The following is an 18,988-nucleotide window of genomic DNA, read 5'->3' as shown; positions in this document are numbered from 1 at the left end:
ACTGACTCAGGGTTGTGAATACTTATATTTCTGTACTTAAGTTTCAATAAATGCCCAACATTTTCTTTAAACATGTTTTCACCTTATCATTATGCGGTATTGTGCATAGATGGGTGAGAAAAAAACTATATTTAATCAATTTTGAATTCAGGCTGTAACAACAAAATGTGGAATAAGTCAAGGGGTATGAATACTTTATAAAGGCACTCTAACTAGGTATAATAAACAGTAGCAGCAGCGTATGTAATGAGTGCAAAAACGGTCAATGCAGATTGCTAAATAGTTAGTCGGGGTAGCTATTTAACTGTCTTATGGCTTGTGGGTAGAAGCTGTTCAGGGTCCTGTTGGTTCCAGACTTGGTCCATCGGTACAACTTGCCGTGCGGTAGCAGAGAGAAAAGTATATGATACGCCTTACCTGGTTGTACAATAGCATACGAATTGGATGAAATCATTTTTCATACGTTTTGGAGGCCTTCTTTGCGGACGTATAGTAGTGCACGTATTTATCTCAGACCAGGTTGACTCTTGCAGGAGAATTAAGGGGATAATTTACGGTGGCGGTTAGGGAAACTAACGACAAATGTTAGAAGATCTTAAACTACAAATGGTTAGATGACTTTATGTAGCAGGTTAGGTGAATTGGGTAATGTTTAGAATAATGGTTAGGGAAGGTAAGCTAAAATGCTACAGTTGTCCCCGACGCGACACGAAAAGCCTTTGGATTTCTAGATTGTTGCGGATTAGACCATGATGCGTCTTGGAGGTGCTCAGAAATACCGAAAGTATATTTAGCATGGCGTTGATGACAGGCTGGGAATGCAAATAGTATTAAAGGTTTGGCAGGGGGAAGGGGAAGGGAGGGGGGGGGGGGGGGGTAACATTGAAGGTTTGGCATTAAAAACAAATGTGACGCAACCCTGTATTCGCGTCATGCCCTGCTACTGTTTGAAGTTATCAGGCTTAGCAATCACAGACCTTTATGCTTTGAACACATATCCTGCAGGAAGAAATGGCTAAATTTAACTTGGCTGCTCAACAACAGTTATCCCCTGGTTGAGACTGAACTGAACAGGATGGTTTTCGTAATCACATATGAAGGAAAAATCAAAACTGTGTGTTCACTCAGAATACTTAGACTGTTTCTTATTAAGGACAGTTGTGGTTACGATTCAATATAGAACAATGACAAAGTCTACGAAGATATCTGTTTTAATGTGCTTAGCAGCTCTGGTACAACATAGATATTCTAAGTGAACCTGCAGTGAGGTTTACCATTATCTGTGATTGTTTGAATTGGGGCTTAAGACTGGAAAAAAACAAGGACAAACATTTTACTGCCTGGTATCATGAAGGTACTGTAATTATAATAGGGAGATAATGGTGGGAGAGTGAGACAAGGAAAGACTGAGGTGAAAATTAAACGAATGAGCGAGAGTGTGAGTGTGTGTGTGTTTACGTGTGTATTCTCTAGTAGGTCCTTCAGTGGTGCTTCAGTTTTGGACAGCTGTCCCACTTAACAGGATTGCTACACAGGCTTATTGAAGCAAACAAGCAGCTGGGTCAGTGCGGAGGATGGAAGATTGATTATGTGTGTCCCACACTTGGCAGTGCCAGCACCAGCGCCAAACAACAGACACTGCATGGTGTCGGACTGGGGATTTCACGCTGCGCCATATCGACTTGCCTCCCTCTCTGTCTCTCTGTGCTGTGCTGTGGTAGAAAGCAGCATTTCTCAAACCTCTCCTCAGGGATTCCCGCCACATGTATTTGATCTATTCCCAGAGCTAGTGTAGAGGATGGCTAAGGGAAACGCTATGTCTTCCTGAGTCCTACAAGTACCATCTCCCCACAACCAGAAGGTGCTTCTGAAGTATGTTGTCTGATGATGCAGAGGGTTGTGGATTTCCACTTTGTCACCTAATTAAACTTGTCAGCTAATCATCAAGCCCTTGTCTAGTTAAATCATGTGGGCTAGTTCAGGGTTACAACAGAATTGTGAAATATCTGGGGCTCCCCAAGGAGAGGTTTGAGTAACACTGCACTAAAAGCTCAGAGAAAAGTTCCACCTTCTATCCTGTCCTATCCTGTCCAATGGTGCCCTGCAGTGTTTGTTTGTTCCTTGTTCTCTGTTTAAACTCGTCCGTTTTTGTTGCTTTGCTTTTAGTAGTTTAATAATGTTTCATGTTGCATCGGATTACCGATTAGGCGACGGTAGAGCGACATGAAGTGCGTACAGAGGATTATTCTCCTACTTCGATTCCCTTTGCTGGTACCTGAAACAGGATGCGAATCTATGAGAAAGTCGGCGGCACCACACATCCGCTACAGCAGAAACTCTTACAATGTAATAACTCACACTGGGGAGAACAGATCAAAGGGGACATACCTGCAGAGATCGTGAGACAAAACAACCTGGGTGAAGGACTATTAAGTAGGAAGAGGGGCAGGAAAGGCGAGGTGCGGCAGAGGTTGAGAAGGAAAAAAACAAAGATTCCGCTTCTAACTATCCTGCTCTCCAATGTCCAATCGCTTAAGGGGAAAATTGCCGAATTGTGGGCAAACTCACAGTATATATATGAAATCTAGGGAGGCCTGTGTGATGGCCTTTTCTGAAACTTGGCTGTCGGAGGCGGTGCCAGACTGAAGTCAACCCTAACGTATTCACCTTCACTCGTATGGACAGAGACAGTGAAGCTATTGGTAAGGAGCACGGAGGCAGAGTCTGTGTTCTGATAAATTATAGATGGTGTAAAACTACGATTGTCAGGAAAACACTCTGCACTCCTAATACAGAGCTACTATAAGCGTCACTACGCCCCTTCTACCTCCCCGTGAACCATGCTTTTTCTGACAGTTGTTTATATCCATCCAAGAGCAAACAGTGTCAATGCAGCTGACATCATGTTTAACCTCACTCAATTCTTAACCTCACTCAAGAGCTTGATGTGATTTTCCCCGATGCGCCCAAATTCATCATGGAGGATTTCAATGACTGTACTCTTAAGCGCAATTTGAGGACTTACAGTATGTGACTTGTCTAACAAGGAAAACATAAGATCATTGACTTGTGTTACGGCTCGGTCCCCAAAGCGTATTCATCCTTAGCCAGACCTCCACTGGCTGGATCAGATCATAATACTAGTCTTCTACAATCAACTTATAGACAGTTAATCAAAAGGGAGAAGGTGGTGGAAAACCAAATACAGGTGTGGGACAATGACAGTATTGATCAATTGCAGGGATGCTTTGATTGTACCACCTGGAGTGTATTTGAAGAATCATCAGCTGACTTGAACGAGTTGACTAATGTAATACCTGGCTATATTGAATTCTGTGTTGATTTGGTGATCTCCAAAAAAAAAACATGTAAGATATTTCCTAACAACAAACCATGGGTGACCAAAGAATTGAAAGTGGTGCTTAACAAGAAGAAACAAGTGTTTGCCTCCGGGAATCCACTCGAAATAAAAGAGGTACAGAGAGAGGTGAAGAAATAGATAAAAAAGTTCAGATTCCAGTAAAGGGACAAGGTGCAACAGATAATATTACAGGGAGACTCAGTCAGCCTGATAGAGCATTAAGAATATATCAAACTCCCCATTCAAAAAGGAGGCAATGTATTGATCCCTGCCTTGATGAGAGGGTGTGCCTCTCTACAGCCAATGAACTAAACAAGTTCTTCACCCGCTTTGAAACAGGGGTCGCCCCCGCTGCCCTGGCTCATCTGGAGGAGGATGTCATGGCAACCAAGAGCGCGCGTGTCATCGATGAGGAAGTCGTACAACGAGTGTTCAAAAGCAAAGGAGCACGAAAGAGCCCGGGGCCTGATAACATAAGTGGTCGTGTCTTCCAACACTGTTCCACTCAAGACACTGTCTTCTGCTCTCTCTTTCAGCGGTCCCCGGTGCATCGGAAATTCCATCTTCATGGAATAAATCTGCTGTTGTACCTGTCCCAAAAACCTCTCATCCATCTGCATCAAATGATTACAGACCTGTCGCTCTGATCTCTCTTAAATCTCTTGAAAAGATCATCAAGACATACAGTTGAAGTCGGAAGTTTACATACACCTTAGCCAAATACATTTAAACTCAGTTTTTCACAATTCCTGACATTTAATCCTAGTAAAAATTCCTGCCTTAGGTCAGTTAGGATCAGCACTTTATTTTAAGAATGTGAAATATCAGAATAATAGTAGAGAGAATGACTTGTTTCAGCTTTTATTTCTTTCATCACATTCCCAGTGGGTCAGAAGTGTGCATACATTCAATTAGTATTTGGTAGCATTGCCTTTAAAATGTTCAACTTGGGTCAAATGTTTTGGGTAGCCTTCCACAAGCTTCCCACAATAAGTTGGGTGAATTTTGGCACATTCCTCCTGACAGAGCTGGTGTAACTGAGTCAGGTTTGTAGGCCTCCTTGCTCGCACATGCTTTTTCAGTTCTGCCCACATATTTTCTATAGGATTAAGGTCAGGGCTTTGTGATGGCTACTCCAATACCTTGACTTTGTTGTCCTTAAGCTATTTTGCCACAACTTTGGAAGTATGCTTGGGGACATTGTCCATTTGGAAGACCCATTTGCGAACAAGCTTTAACTTCCTGACTCATGTCTTGAGATGTTGCTTCAATATATCCACATAATTTTCCTGCCATATATTTTGTGAAGTGCACCAGTCCCTCCTGCAGCAAAGCACCCACACAACATGATGCTGCCACTCCCGTCCTTCACGGTTGGGATGGTGTTCTTTGGCTTGCAAGCCTCCCCATTTTTCCTCCAAACATAACAATGGTCATTATGGCCAAAGAGTTCTATTTTTGTTTCATCAGACCAGAGGACATTTCTCCAAAAAGTATGATCTTTGTCCCCATGTGCAGTTGCAAACCGTAGTATGGATTTTTTTTGTGGCAATTTTGGAGCAGTGGCTTCTTCCTTGCTGAGCGGCCTTTCAGGTTATGTCGATATAGGACTCGTTTTACTGTGGATATAGATACTCTTGTACCCGTTTCCTCCAGCATCTTCACAAGGTCCTTTGCTGTTGTTCTGGGATTGATTTGCACTTTTCGCACCAAAGTACGTTAATCTCTAGGAGACAGAACGCATCTCCTTCCTGAGCGGTATGACGGCTGTTTGGTCCCATGGTGTTTATACTTGCGTACTATTGTTTGTATCGATGAACGTGGTACCTTCAGGCATTTGAAAATTGCTCCCAAGGATGAACCAGACTTGCGGAGGTCTACAATTTATTTTCTGAGGTCTTGGCTGATTTCCTTTGATTTTCCACAATGTCAAGCAAAGAGCCACTGAGTTTGAAGGTAGGCCTTGAAATACATCCACAGGTACACCTCCAATTGACTCAAATGATGTCAATTAGCCTATCGGAAGCTTCTAAAGCCATGACATCATTTTCTGGAATTTTCCAAGCTGTTTATCGGCACAGTCAACTTAGTGTATGTAAACTTCTGACCCACTGGAATTGTGATACAGTGAATTATAAGTGAAATAATCTGTTTGTAAACAGTTGTTGGAAAAATTACTTGTGTCATGTACAAAGTAGATGTTCTAACTGACTTGCCAAAACTATAGTTTGTTAACAAGAAATTTGTGGAGAGGTTGAAACGAGCTTTAATGACTCCAACTTAAGTGTATGTAAACTTCCGACTTAAACTGTATTTAGATTTGTGTAACAATTTGTTGGTTACTATACAGTGCCTTGCGAAAGTATTCGGCCCCCTTGAACTTTGCGACCTTTTGCCACATTTCAGGCTTCAAACATAAAGATATAAAACTGTATTTTTTTGTGAAGAATCAACAACAAGTGGGACACAATCATGAAGTGGAACGACATTTATTGGATATTTCAAACTTTTTTAACAAATCAAAAACTGAAAAATTGGGCGTGCAAAATTATTCAGCCCCCTTAAGTTAATACTTTGTAGCGCCACCTTTTGCTGCGATTACAGCTGTAAGTCGCTTGGGGTATGTCTATCAGTTTTGCACATCGAGAGACAGTTTTCAGTTCTTTCCACAGATTCTCGATTGGATTCAGGTCTGGACTTTGACTTGGCCATTCTAACACCTGGATATGTTTATTTTTGAACCATTCCATTGTAGATTTTGCTTTATGTTTGGATCATTGTCTTGTTGGAAGACAAATCTCCGTCCCAGTCTCAGGTCTTTTGCAGACTCCATCAGGTTTTCTTCCAGAATGGTCCTGTATTTGGCTCCATCCATCTTCCCATCAATTTGAACCATCTTCCCTGTCCCTGCTGAAGAAAAGCAGGCCCAAACCATGGTGCATCTCTGATCAGTCTTCTCCTTGTATGAGCTGAAAGTTTAGAGGGACGGCCAGGTCTTGGTAGATTTGCAGTGGTCTGATACTCCTTCCATTTCAATATTATCGCTTGCACAGTGCTCCTTGGGATGTTTAAAGCTTGGGAAATCTTTTTGTATCCAAATCCGGCTTTAAAACTTCTTCACAACAGTATCCCGGACCTGCCTGGTGTGTTCCTTGTTCTTCATGATGCTCTCTGCGCTTTTAACGGACCTCTGAAACTATCACAGTGCAGGTGCATTTATACGGAGACTTGATTACACACAGGTGGATTGTATTTATCATCATTAGTCATTTAGGTCAACATTGGATCATTCAGAGATCCTCACTGAACTTCTGGAGAGAGTTTGCTGCACTGAAAGTAAAGGGGCTGAATAATTTTGCACGCCCAATTTTTCAGTTTTTGATTTGTTAAAAAAGTTTGAAATATCCAATAAATGTCGTTCCACTTCATGATTGTGTCCCACTTGTTGTTGATTCTTCACAAAAAAATACAGTTTTATATCTTTATGTTTGAAGCCTGAAATGTGGCAAAATGTCGCAAAGTTCAAGGGGGCGAATACTTTCGCAAGGCACTGTATGATTCAATATGGGCTATTTCATAGTTTTGATGTCTTCACTATTATTCTACAATGTCGAAAATAGTAAAAATAAAGAAAAACCCTTGAATGAGTAGGTGTGTGCAAACTTTTGACTGGTACTGTATATATAGTTAAGTTAAGAGTTTTTCACAATACTGAGCCGAAACCAAGCAGAGCAAACCGAACTGCACTGAGCTGTCCTTGGTTACGCATCCACGTTAGTTGCTGGAATCCTGCTGAAGAGGACAATGTGAAAGTAAATATCTTTGCCAACACGGTTTGGTTCAGGTCGACACGATAATATGAAAAGAGTACTAGCTATTGACCTCTCCTCAGCTTCAACATTATAATAACCCAGTAGCAACAACATCTGACAGCTTGGCATTTGTACCAGAAAACTCCTTAATGACTGTTATTCTAATTATCATTTAGTCAGCCATGCTCAAACCACTGTTACATGAACTGAGGATTCATTTATTTTTTTGTTGCCAGGATGTGTTTGGAATTGTACATTTAATGACCACCTGGTCAAAATGGTAAGTTTTATGTTAAAAGTTCCACATAGGTTTCAGTTGTGTTTTGTCAACAGCATTTAATGATGGTTCTAAATGTAATCAAGTTTCACTGAGACTTGTCATGACTAGTAACTCTGTTTCATGTTTCTGTGTGTTGTCTTTGACAGTGAACTCTTGGATGACAAGAGGATTGTCAGGTAAGGAAGTTTAGCTTACATCTCCTTCTGAAGACATGAAACACTGTGCAGCACAGCTTACAAATGCTCTACTTTTTACAATGTCATTTTTAACCTTGTGCCAAATAATAATAGGCAAAATTGGTCAAATGTAAATTCCTTACTTCTGACTTACCCTGTGCCAGAAGTTATAGCCACTATTTGTAATAACAATAGATTCAGTTACAGTATGTTCATTAGGCTCCCATTAAGAAACACCCCATTTTCAGTTGTAGTACTTTTTCCTGTTGCTTTCCCTAATTAAGACAGCCCTAATACTACTGTGGAACATTAAAGGTGGTGTTTTTTTTCTTCTAATTTTGACCTTTTTATGTCTTGCAGCCACAGAGAATATCAATGTTGAGTCTATACCACGAAGGCCTAGTGTGGCTCTGTGCAACGAGACCCAGCTACTGTGGGAGATGGAGGTGTGTGGGGAGGAATTCAAGCGAAAGATGGACCACGTGGATCCCCAGAACTGGTGCAACTTAACACACTTCATCAGGTAAAAGCCCTTTCAGTCTTATCAGAACAAGCCAAAGAGTCCGTCTATCAATGCACTGCCCCAGTTCTTAAGGGCACACAGTATAACTGTTATATTAATCCATGTCAGAATGCAAAGGTAGGATTACTTCCAGCAAGCAAAGCCTGTGTAATCCCACTACACCAGTTGGTCAACGTTTAGCTTTTGGATGCAGTCTAAGATTTGGAACTTGAAGCCAAAATAAAACACATTTCCATTAAAATGATGAAATGCACTAACATTGTTGTACAACATTTTGGGGAAGTTCAGAACATAAATTGCTAAAAGTATTTTTTTAAATAGATTAAGACACACAGTAGGAGGAATCAAGGAATACTGTATTGCAGTGTAGGCAGTCTAGTAAAAAAATAAATAAAACGTGCCAATATTCTGAACCCACTATCTGGCTGTTTGTGTGTGAACAGGCGATTGGAATCCAGATGCCTGTTGGCACAGTAGATCCAGGGGGCCATTTGCCTGGCTGGACCTGCTCAGTGTTAATTCCCCCCTGGCCAATGAGCGGCACCTGCACCTGCTGGCTGACCCAGCATGCTTCTCTAACACCCTTCAACCGTTAACACACGCAAACACACATACACAGGCAAATCAACACTAGAAAAATGTCCCTCTGTAAATGTCAGTGTTGTGTAAATAATTGTGCTGGGGATTCAGAAGCCTGACATGGATTTTTCCCCTATTTGATTCGATTAAGCCTCAATAGAATTCAGCATGAATGACAGAGTGTAATAGGGATGAAACGGACATTTCTAAGAACCCTTCCCTCTTTCCCCTAGTGTCAGCAAAGCCTGCTCCCTTCCTAGAATGAATGTGTTCATGGACATTGTTCATTAGCCCATCAAAACATTGCGAGTAGCTTTGTGGGCATCTCACACATGGTTTCTGGGGAAATTCACTTTCTCTATTACTTCTCCGTGGGGAGTCCCGATCGGGAGATCAACATTCCATGTTGTAGTCAGACAAGACATTTACAAATATTGGATCTAAGGAAAACATACATGTAAACCCCATCTTCCACAGACAGGGTTTCGACAGAAGTTGAACAATAAGGCATTTTGTAATAACCAGCCAATGAAAGTTCCAATCTGTTTATTTCAAAAGGGCACAAGCTTTATTTGATGCTAAGTTTACACTGTGCTTTATCTGTGAAGAATACAACATGATACACTTGAAGCTTTAGAGAAGTAATTCTCGGAAGAATACACGTATATTGTACAATACCTCTTATAATATTGTCCAGTAGCTTTATATTGTCAAGACATTTCTCTCTCCGCAAACCAGCCATTACCATACATACCAGCTTTTTCACAAGGAGCATTTGAGAATGATGTTTACAGTATTTGTTAATGTGTTATTCATGAGATACGTATTCTCATGGACATCTCCAGGGAGCCTGTGGCACTCTGATGAAAGAGAGCGAGAGAAACACAGACATTGAAAAAGGGAGAAAGTGAAGGACCTTTATGTAAACCAACACACTATCAAGTTAGGGGTTAAGGTTAGGTTTAGGGTTAAAGTTAGGGTTAGCTAACATGCTAGCTCAGGAGGTAAAGGGTTAAGGTTAGGGTTAGGGGAAGGGTTAGCTAACATGCTAAGTAGCTAAAAAGTAGGAAGTAGTTGCAAAGTTGTTAATTAGCTAAAATGCTAAAGTCATCAGTGATGAGATTCGAACATGCAATATTTGGGTTGCTAGATGTTATATGCCCATCCATCTATTAATCTTCGTCCACCAACCTCCCTCGTATTGTTTCTGTCTTAAGTAACCTACTGTCTTTATCTGTGATTAAAATTCACTGAAAACAAAAAATATATATTTTTTTGTGTGCCTTTCATGAATTTCCAATAAGATATGTGTCTATTTCACAATAATCTGTGATTCTGGATTGATGTAAACAGTGGTCCTCGTTTATGTTCTGTGCAGTAGTGGTGCGTGGGTAAAACGTTTATTTTTTATATAAATCACCGGTGAAGCCAAGCCCCCCCCCCCCCCCCAAAAAAAGAGACATATTACAACCTATGTGTTGTAATATTTGCGTCGTTTGCTCTATAACCTGTTAATTAATATGCCTTGCAACCTTGATATGTAGGCCTAAGGCTGAGACAATAAGAAGACACAGTGGTAGAATAACTTAAACCTCACCTTTGTTTCATTACAAAACCGGAGAGCAACCTGTCGGTGAAGTCCACAAAGCATATTGCATATAACAGTTACATGACCTACAGCATGGTCAAGCAAGTTAATGTTTCCGCCATTGTCGGACTACTAAACAACTATTGATTTAGAACCATGGAGACTTACCGCAAGTCTCAAAGAAAACAGGAGCTGCCTCCACTATTCCAGCACCATCTCAACATCACCTATGCTCAGTCTAATACGGTGAAAACTAAAAGATAAATATTTTTTAATTGTCCAATCAACGTAAACTAAATATGTTGTGGCTGTCCATGGTTGTGATTTCTGTGAGCGTGCGTGTGCATTCATGCAAGTAGAAAAAACATGTTGACTTACGCTACTTGTAGAGAAATCCAATGCCATCCTCTCATGTTGACGAAACGGACTATGACTGTCATACAGTACACGCTTTTATTTTTTGTTGTCCTAGGCTACCTGGCTAAAATGCTTGCTTGCTAGCCTAACTTGCTTTCATGGGCAACAATGAGCGAGCTAGTTAGCGTTAGCCTTCTACATCTAGCTAAATTTGAACTTCCTTCCTCTCAGGCCAGGGGCACAATGTATGAATTCATGGTTGGATCAGAATCACCGTTAATCATTGGCCAATACTGAGAATTAAGTAAAACCACAAGTCCAAATCCCTATCTCCATCCATGGGTAATTTAGGAAAGGGCCCATTTTAGCTAGCTAGTCACCGGAGGACAACAACACAATGAGAGGCAACAATTTCAGTTGTTTCTGTCAATGACTTTTGGCTCTCGATGTGATTGAAGCCAATTCCCCTGACACTGTTTTTTTGGTGCGACAGGACCATTCACAGTTGAGCTCAATGCTAATTGGCTATTATTTTATACTTTTTATCAAGTGAGGCCAAATTCTCACTGGTTTCCATTGCATTCAATGCTACAGGTGGCAACAATGTTATACTCTTTATGACCAGACAGCATCAGATATATGGCCTACACATACAGAGACAGAGGGGAGCTGTTTCGCTCGCTTGGATGCTTTCTCCGGTGAGATACATTCAGCATCTTGCAAATTGAAGGGGAAGCTTGGCATCCCTTGGCATCCATGACTAAACGCCAGTGCTTCCGCCCTGAGAGAAACAAAGCATGTGGCCATGTCAGTGAGGGAACTCTCTAAAATGTATGGCCAGTTATATTGATTCAAATGAGCAAATTTGAACCACGGGTACACATTCAAGCAAATGGGACAGCTGAGCAGGCTAGGGACAACTGCAGAACACCCACAGAGACTGAATGCCATTGCCAGGTACGGTGCCATCCCCTCCTAATGAATATTAACACAGGGACATTATCATCAGCAGGCCTGGTCTGTCTTCCAACTAACAGATGCTCCAAGGTCATCAATGCATGTTAGAGTGGCCTTAAATGGCATCCTGGCAGCCATTTGCAAACACAATGAGAATTTACTGTCTGTGTGATTTAGTAAAACATTTAATGAAGTCAGTACAGAACCAGTCAGAGAGGACAGATGGGGAGAGGAAATAAATTAAATGTATCACTTGAAGAGAACAGTTTCCCCCCCATGCCCCAGGTTGATCTCCTGGGATAAAACATTGGCCTAAACAACCATAATCCAAAACAATCTTGCAATAATCCATCTAAAATGTGAGTGATAAAGTCTGTCTTGTCCTCCATCAAGTATCCCTCTCTAAACATGTAGTTTAAAAAAAATTAAGGGCAAATGCAGACTATGATAAATCTTTCAGCAGCACAGATTATTCTGACAACCTGATTGACTCTACACAATCAGACAATTATGTTTGGTTATGTATTTTACAAGCTGGACTCAACACTTCATAACAGGGTCTCATTTGAAACACTTTATCAAGGCTTTCTACAGAAGAACATGCATAAAGACGTCATCGATTTCTGAAGCATCTTTCTAGACCTTATAAAGAGGATATTATATGGCTTCAGCAAAGAATATCTTCACTTGCAGGTGTTTGTACACATGCATATGCACTCTCATTCAAATAATCACATACAAGAACACACACACATACATGTAATAGTGCCAGACATACACACAAACATATCAAGTAGGCATTGCTGTTATGATTTCAGTTGTCCATGATGTCCTTTGTTTTAAATGTATTATTATATATATTTTTTAATTGCATTGTTGTTTGCTGTTTTCTTCTGTCTTTTCCTTTTTTCTCTTTAGTTAATTCTCTTGGTTGTTGGTGCATTGGGGGGGTTCTTGGGGGTGGGGAATGGAATTAATTGTATTTTTTATTTTATTTTCTTTGGGGGGAGATTGTGGGAGGGGATCTTGCTATTGGGGAACTGTGAGGGGATCTTGGAGGGTTCTGGTTTCACAAGATTGTGATCATGAAAAAGGAAACTATGATATATATTTTATATCACTATCATGCACACGCACCCTCAAACATAAGGATGGCTCTGTTGCGGAAACTGATACATGTTTGATAGTGTCTTGATGCTGTATTGTTTGTCCTTCATGTTCTAATACATTAATGTTACCCCTTCCTTGTGTTTTTTGTAATAAATTATTTAAAAAATTATTTTAAAAATAATATTTTCACTTTCCAATATTTTTTACTTACCCTGTATCAGGGATCAAGGTAAGACCCAGATGCAGACTGTCGAAGTAACAATGTTTATTATAGCAACGGGGCAGTCAACAACAGGTCAAGGCAGGCAACAATAGGTCAAGGCAGGCAACAACAGGTCAAGGCAGGCTACAACAGGTCAAGGCAGGCTACAACAGGTCAAGGCAGGCAACAACAGTCAAGGCAGGCAGGGGTCAATAATCCAGAGTAAATGGGCAAAGATACAGGATGGCAGGCAGGGTCAGGTCAGGCAGAAGTCAGTAATTCAGAGGTGGGGTAAAGGTACAGGACGGCAGGCGCACTCAGAGTCAGGCAGAGTAGTCGGGCAGGCGGCCTCAGAGACAGGACAGGCAAGGGTCAAAACCAGGGGGGCGAGAAATGCGAGACTGGGAAAAAGTGGGAGCTGATAAAAACGCTGGTTGACTTGACAAACAAGATGAACTGGCAACGGTCAAACAGAGAACACAGGTATAAATACACAGGGGATAAATGGGGAAGATGGGCGACACCTGGAGGGGGGTGGAGACAATCATAAGGACAGGTGAAACAGATCACAGTGTGACACCCTGAAAGTATTCTATGTGGCCAGGGGAGACTGTGCTCCATATCTTCAAAATATAACTTTGCGCTGTGCTTCTCTGATCATGCACTTCCTAGCTTATAGTCTATAGGCTATGGATCATTTGATTGAGGCCACACTAAATAGCCTATAGGTACACTTGATATTACGCGCTCAGCTGAGAATTAGAGATGGGGGCGGCATCAGGTACACATTGATATATAGCCAAATAAGCAACAAATTCTGAGAAATATAGAAATGTAATCAATTACAAATCGCATGACCCTCCCCTGCAATAGACTGAAATTGAAAAAGCATGAGACTTCCTCATTTTCCTCCAGGTAACCATCCTGTACATTTCGATCCATTCCTTAATGAGTTGCCTCTTGAATGCTCCTTGTGGATGGAAAAACGACATTCTTTCAAAATGTGACCCTTGTCGGGCTCCCCGAGTGGCGCAGCAGTCTAAGGCACTGCATCTCAGTGCTAGAGGCTTCACTACAGACCCTGGTTCAATTCCAGGCTGTATCACAACCGGCCGTGATTGGGAGTACCATAGGGCGGTGCACAATTGACCCAGCGTCGTCCGGGTTAGAGTTTGGCCGGGGTAGGCTGTCATTGTAAATAAGAATTTGTGACTTGTCTACTTAAATAAAAGGTACAATAAATACAAATACAATTGTTACGAAAGAGTCAATATCAGCTTTTATAAGAATTCATTGGTTTTTCTAATGATAGGTAAGATTTTGCCGGTTTTAAATGATAAAAGACAACACAGCACACAGCCTCAAATTCTTGGTAAACATAAATCCTAATTTGACATATTCCATCACTTTTCAGTCTGTGGTCAATGTGTTTTACCATAGTTTTTTTTACAATAATATCCAAGCCAAAAAGCTATTCCAGAGTTACCATGCAACCAATCCATTGACTTTACAGCAGCCTCCCTTATCTCGGCAATCAGGTAGCTTATGTCCATATGGAGACACAATTTATACGCTTGATCGAGGCTCATTCGATTTGCAGCACTTAGGTGGAGGTCGTCTGAAAGCAATGACGGGGATTGGCTGACGTCAAACCACACCGCTAGCGTGAAAGGCATTGGAGGGGAAACCGAAGATAAATATAGAACTAACCACTTGTCTTGACTAGTTTCATCGAACAGGGGCTGATATGATCTGTTTTGCTAGGTGAGCATCATGGCTGGGACCCCATGTCACCTAGATGGCTATTATCTCGGCTCAAATCACCCATTTAGCTCCTAAACCTGTACTATACCAAGCCTTGAAAGTGCAGCTCATTTGTGTCATGTTTATGTTCGAATGGGTTGCTTTTAGTGCACTTTGTAAGACACACAGAAATGGACCCTAATGATGCAGCCTGGGTACAACTAGTAGCTAATGAAGTAAACAATGAGGAGGACACACATCTGGCCACAGGGTCTGTGTCATTAGTTTCCTAGGCATATGGCTACTCCATAATTTTCCACAGTGAAATAAACACATTTGTCCCATTTAAAAACAAACAAAGTTACAAGGGCTTTATAACATAATCTTAAAGGCTTCATAAGCACTACAAAGATTCTTCACAAATCATCTATTGGCTTGTGTCATACTCTATAACGGAGGACATACTTATGGGTATATGACGTAGTGGACTATGTCTCATGTATCTAAGTAGTGCTTATGAAGGCTTTATGAATGCTCTATATGTTGTTCATTTAAAGTGGGACCAGTCTATTTGTCTGTTGACCAGATTGATGTAACGATCACGTGAGACCACAAACCAGTCTCCGATAGAGTATTATGAAACAAGATGCAGGACTTTAGCGTCTATCTATAGAGAGAACTTTTTTTGCAGAGTAAGAATTTGAGGGATAAACCCTCCCTATTTCTCAGTTGAAACACATCCTACCTAAGTAGCTGAGCATATCGTAACAGCTATACTGCTAAATAGACCTCTTAACTCTTCTTATCCCCTGAAATGGAGAATACATTTTGAGATACAGAGAACATGATTTTCAGTCTAATCCATGACCCCAGATTCCCCTCACCCTGCCTTCTGATTGGCTAATCACTTTGTGTTCCTCTGCCCTATGATCGACTAAACAGTTTGTGTTCCTTAGCCCTTTGGACCAGGGATTGGCCAACCACCCTCCTGGAGAGCTACTAGGAGGGCAAGCTTTTGTTCCAGCCCTGCCTTAACACACCTGAATCTACTGATCAGCTGCTCATAGGCTGTTAGAGCAAGGCTGGAAAGCCTGTATTCCCATTTTGTTTTAACCCTTTGTGTTCCTCTGCTCTCTCTGTAGTGAGTACCACCTTTTCTCGCTGTGCACGGAGACCAACGCCGGGCGCATCAACTGCTACTGGCCCAACCCACTGGTGGAGAGCTACATCATCCGGATCCACAAGCACTTCTTCTCCAACTGCACCCTGGAGAGGGTGATCCTGGTGGACCCACCGGACGACACACTCACCATCCTCATCCTCATTCCTGTCTTCCTCACCCTGGCCATGATCGCGCTGGTGGTGTGGTGCAGCAAGCGCAGCGACATCCTGGCTTAGGATCTTGGTTGGTTTGGTTCCCATGTGACTGTCCAGCATGTCCAGAGACCCATAAACGTCTTTATTGAGCCCTAGATGAGGAATTGGGTTAGGGAACCTACAGAGGGAACTTTTGTTTGTTCATTGTGTCATTTCAGGATTATGGTGGATTGAAGGGATTAAAGAAGCCACTTAACACCTTTGAAGGAGATGCATCCAAACTCAATTTTTCGAGCTCGGGACTGTCCAAGGCCTTTTGATAGATATACTGTACCCAAGGACCCAAGACACATACGAGACATTTAGGATTGTTGATCCTTTGTATGAAATGGGACTGAGGCCCAGGGACTGCTTAAATATGATAATTTATAAGACATGGTTAAACTTTTAAATATATTCTCATGAAGATGTCTACTCAATAGGACAATATGGACAAGCTGAGACCTGAATATGTACAGTACTTTTCTGTACCAGTGCCGTCTACTGTATAGAAACTACATTTTGGTCCCGTATTGCCGCCATGCTTTCTGTACAGTACTGTTTCTTCCTCACCTGTTATGTGTTGTCACTATCGGGTCAAGCTGCACAGATGGCTAAAATTAAAAAACAAAAAAGGGATTTTTACCCTATCCCTGATTTTATTTTGCCCAAAACTTAAACAACATCCCTAACCCAAAGCTTAAATTCAGACAACAAAAAAAAGTATATTTTCATGTTCATACATGTTCGTGATATACGGAAATTGAGTGTGAACTTGGCCATCGAGTGTGAACAAGCCCTATATGTGTACCTTATAATAGAGCAGTTGTTCTCTTGCAGTGTTTGTGGGGCGCCAGCGAGCACACACTGAATCTACCTTCATTATTTCTCGTCTCTAGGTTGTCGTGGCAGTACCGCAGAAGTTATCACTGAATGCACTGCTTAGTTGGTGTAACATCAGCAGGAATTCTGCTCACGCTAATTTGTATTTAATTCTGCTGTTTAATCATTCCGGTGAGGTAGGAACGTAAATCACTGTCAAGATTAGGATCTCATTTTGAGAATTTCATTTTGCCAGAAGTAAACTTTTGGTATTGAGGAGCTATTGGATTGTTTACTGTACTGCTATTTAATGTTTTAATTAAATGACTTAGAATAGGACCCTGCTTTGGTTATTAATCAACATGTCCATGGTGAAATGTTCTGCCTCTTTCTTTCCAAACAATTCCTACTTCACCAAATTGCATTCATCTTTGAGATGTAGTACATGTCTTTACCGGTTCGAAGCAAAACTCCTATGCAACTCTGAAAATGTATTAGAAAGGTTTCTAGCGGTCATAAAAATAATATTGTTTTGACATTTCAAGTGTAAACACGATCAATTACGCTTAAAACTACACTTTACAGTGCCGTCAAAGTATTCAGACACCTTGACTTTTTCCACATTTTGTTTGTTCCCCCTCAATCTACACACAATCCCCATAATGACAAAGCAAAAACAGGTTTAGATTATTTCCCCCCCCAAAAAAACAAGACTTATTACATTTACATACGTATTCAGACCCTTAGTACTTTGCTGAAGCACCTTTGGCAGCGATTACAGCGTCAAGTGATGCAGTTCCTTAGACTGCTGTGCCACTTGGGAGCCCAAAGCTATTTTCAGGTCTCCCCAGAGACGTTAGATCGGGTTCAAGTCCAGGCTCTGGCTTTGCCACTCAAGGACATTCAGAAACTTGTCGCTAAGCCACTCCTGCATTGTCTTGGCTGTGTGCTTAGGGTCGTTGTCCTGTTGGAAGGTGAACATTCACCCCAGTCTGAGGTCCTGAGAGCTCTGAGCTGGTTTTCATGAAGGATCTCTGTACTTTGCTCTGTTCATCTTTGCCTCAATCCTGAATAGTCTCCCAGTCCCTGCTGCTGAAAAACATCCCCAGAGCATGGTGGTGGCAGGTTTCCTCCACATGTGACATTTGCCATTGAGGCCAAAGAGTTCAATCTTGGTTTCATCAGACCAGAGAACCTTGTTTCTCATGGTTGGAGAGTCCTTAGGTGCCTTTTGGCAAACTCCAAGCGGGCTGTCATGTGCCTTTTACTGAGGAGTGGCTTTTGTCCAGCAACTACCATAAAGGCCAGATTGGTGGCGTGCTGCAGAGATTGTTGTCCTTCTGAAAGGTTCTCCCATCTCCACCGAGGAACTCTAGAGCTCTGTCAGAGTGACCATCAGGTTCTTGGTCACCTCCCTGACCAAGGCCATTCTCCCCCTATTGCTCAGTTTAGGAAGAGTCTTGGTGATTCCAAATTTCTTCCATTTAAGAATGATAGTGGCCACTGTGTTCTTGGGGACCTTCAATCCTGCAGAAATTGTTTGATGCCCTTCTCCAGATCTGTACCTCAACACAATCCCTTCTCCGAGCACTACAAACAATTCCTTTGACCTCATTACTTGGTTTTTGCTCTGGTATCCACTGTGGGATCTTACAGGTGTGTGCCTTTCAAAATCATGTCCAATCAATTGAATTTACCACAGGTGGACTCCAATCAAGTTTTAGAAACTCAATGATGATCAATGGAAACAGGATGCACTTTTTTTTTTTTTTACTAAATTCACAAAACGTAAAATAAAAAAACACTTGCTTTGTCATTATGCGTTAGTGTGTAGATGGCTGAGGAACTTTTATTATTTAATCCATCATAAGATGCCACCTTTCCAACAAGTCAGTTTGTCAAATTCATCCCCTGCTAGAGCCAGTAAGTGCCGTAAGTGCTGTTGTGAAGTGAAAACGTCTAGGAGCAACAACGGCTCAGCTTTGAAGTGGCAGGCCACACAAGCTCACAGAACGAGAACGCCGAGTGCTGAAGCACGTAAAAAGCATCTCTCCTCGGTTGCAACACTCAATACCCAGTTCCAAACCATCTCTGGAAGCAACGTCAGTACAAGAACTGTTTG

General features: G+C 41.6%; 1 protein-coding gene across 1 annotated transcript in view; it reads left to right on the top strand.

The window, feature by feature from the left end:
• Positions 1-17,205, top strand: part of LOC110535302 (receptor activity-modifying protein 3) — a 34,809-nt gene extending 17,604 nt beyond the window's left edge. The window contains exons 2-4 of the mRNA XM_021620214.3: positions 7,600-7,629; positions 7,990-8,152; positions 15,831-17,205. Of these exons, the coding sequence (XP_021475889.3) occupies positions 7,600-7,629; positions 7,990-8,152; positions 15,831-16,086 (449 nt within the window). The 3' untranslated portion in view covers positions 16,087-17,205. The remainder of the gene's footprint in view (positions 1-7,599; positions 7,630-7,989; positions 8,153-15,830) is intronic.
• Positions 17,206-18,988: the final 1,783 nt, after the last annotated feature.

The sequence above is a fragment of the Oncorhynchus mykiss genome, chromosome 11 (assembly GCF_057628025.1).
Source record: "Oncorhynchus mykiss isolate SJ-2025 chromosome 11, ASM5762802v1, whole genome shotgun sequence".
Lineage (NCBI taxonomy): Eukaryota > Metazoa > Chordata > Actinopteri > Salmoniformes > Salmonidae > Oncorhynchus > Oncorhynchus mykiss.
This window is presented reverse-complemented; position numbering and strand designations above follow the sequence as displayed.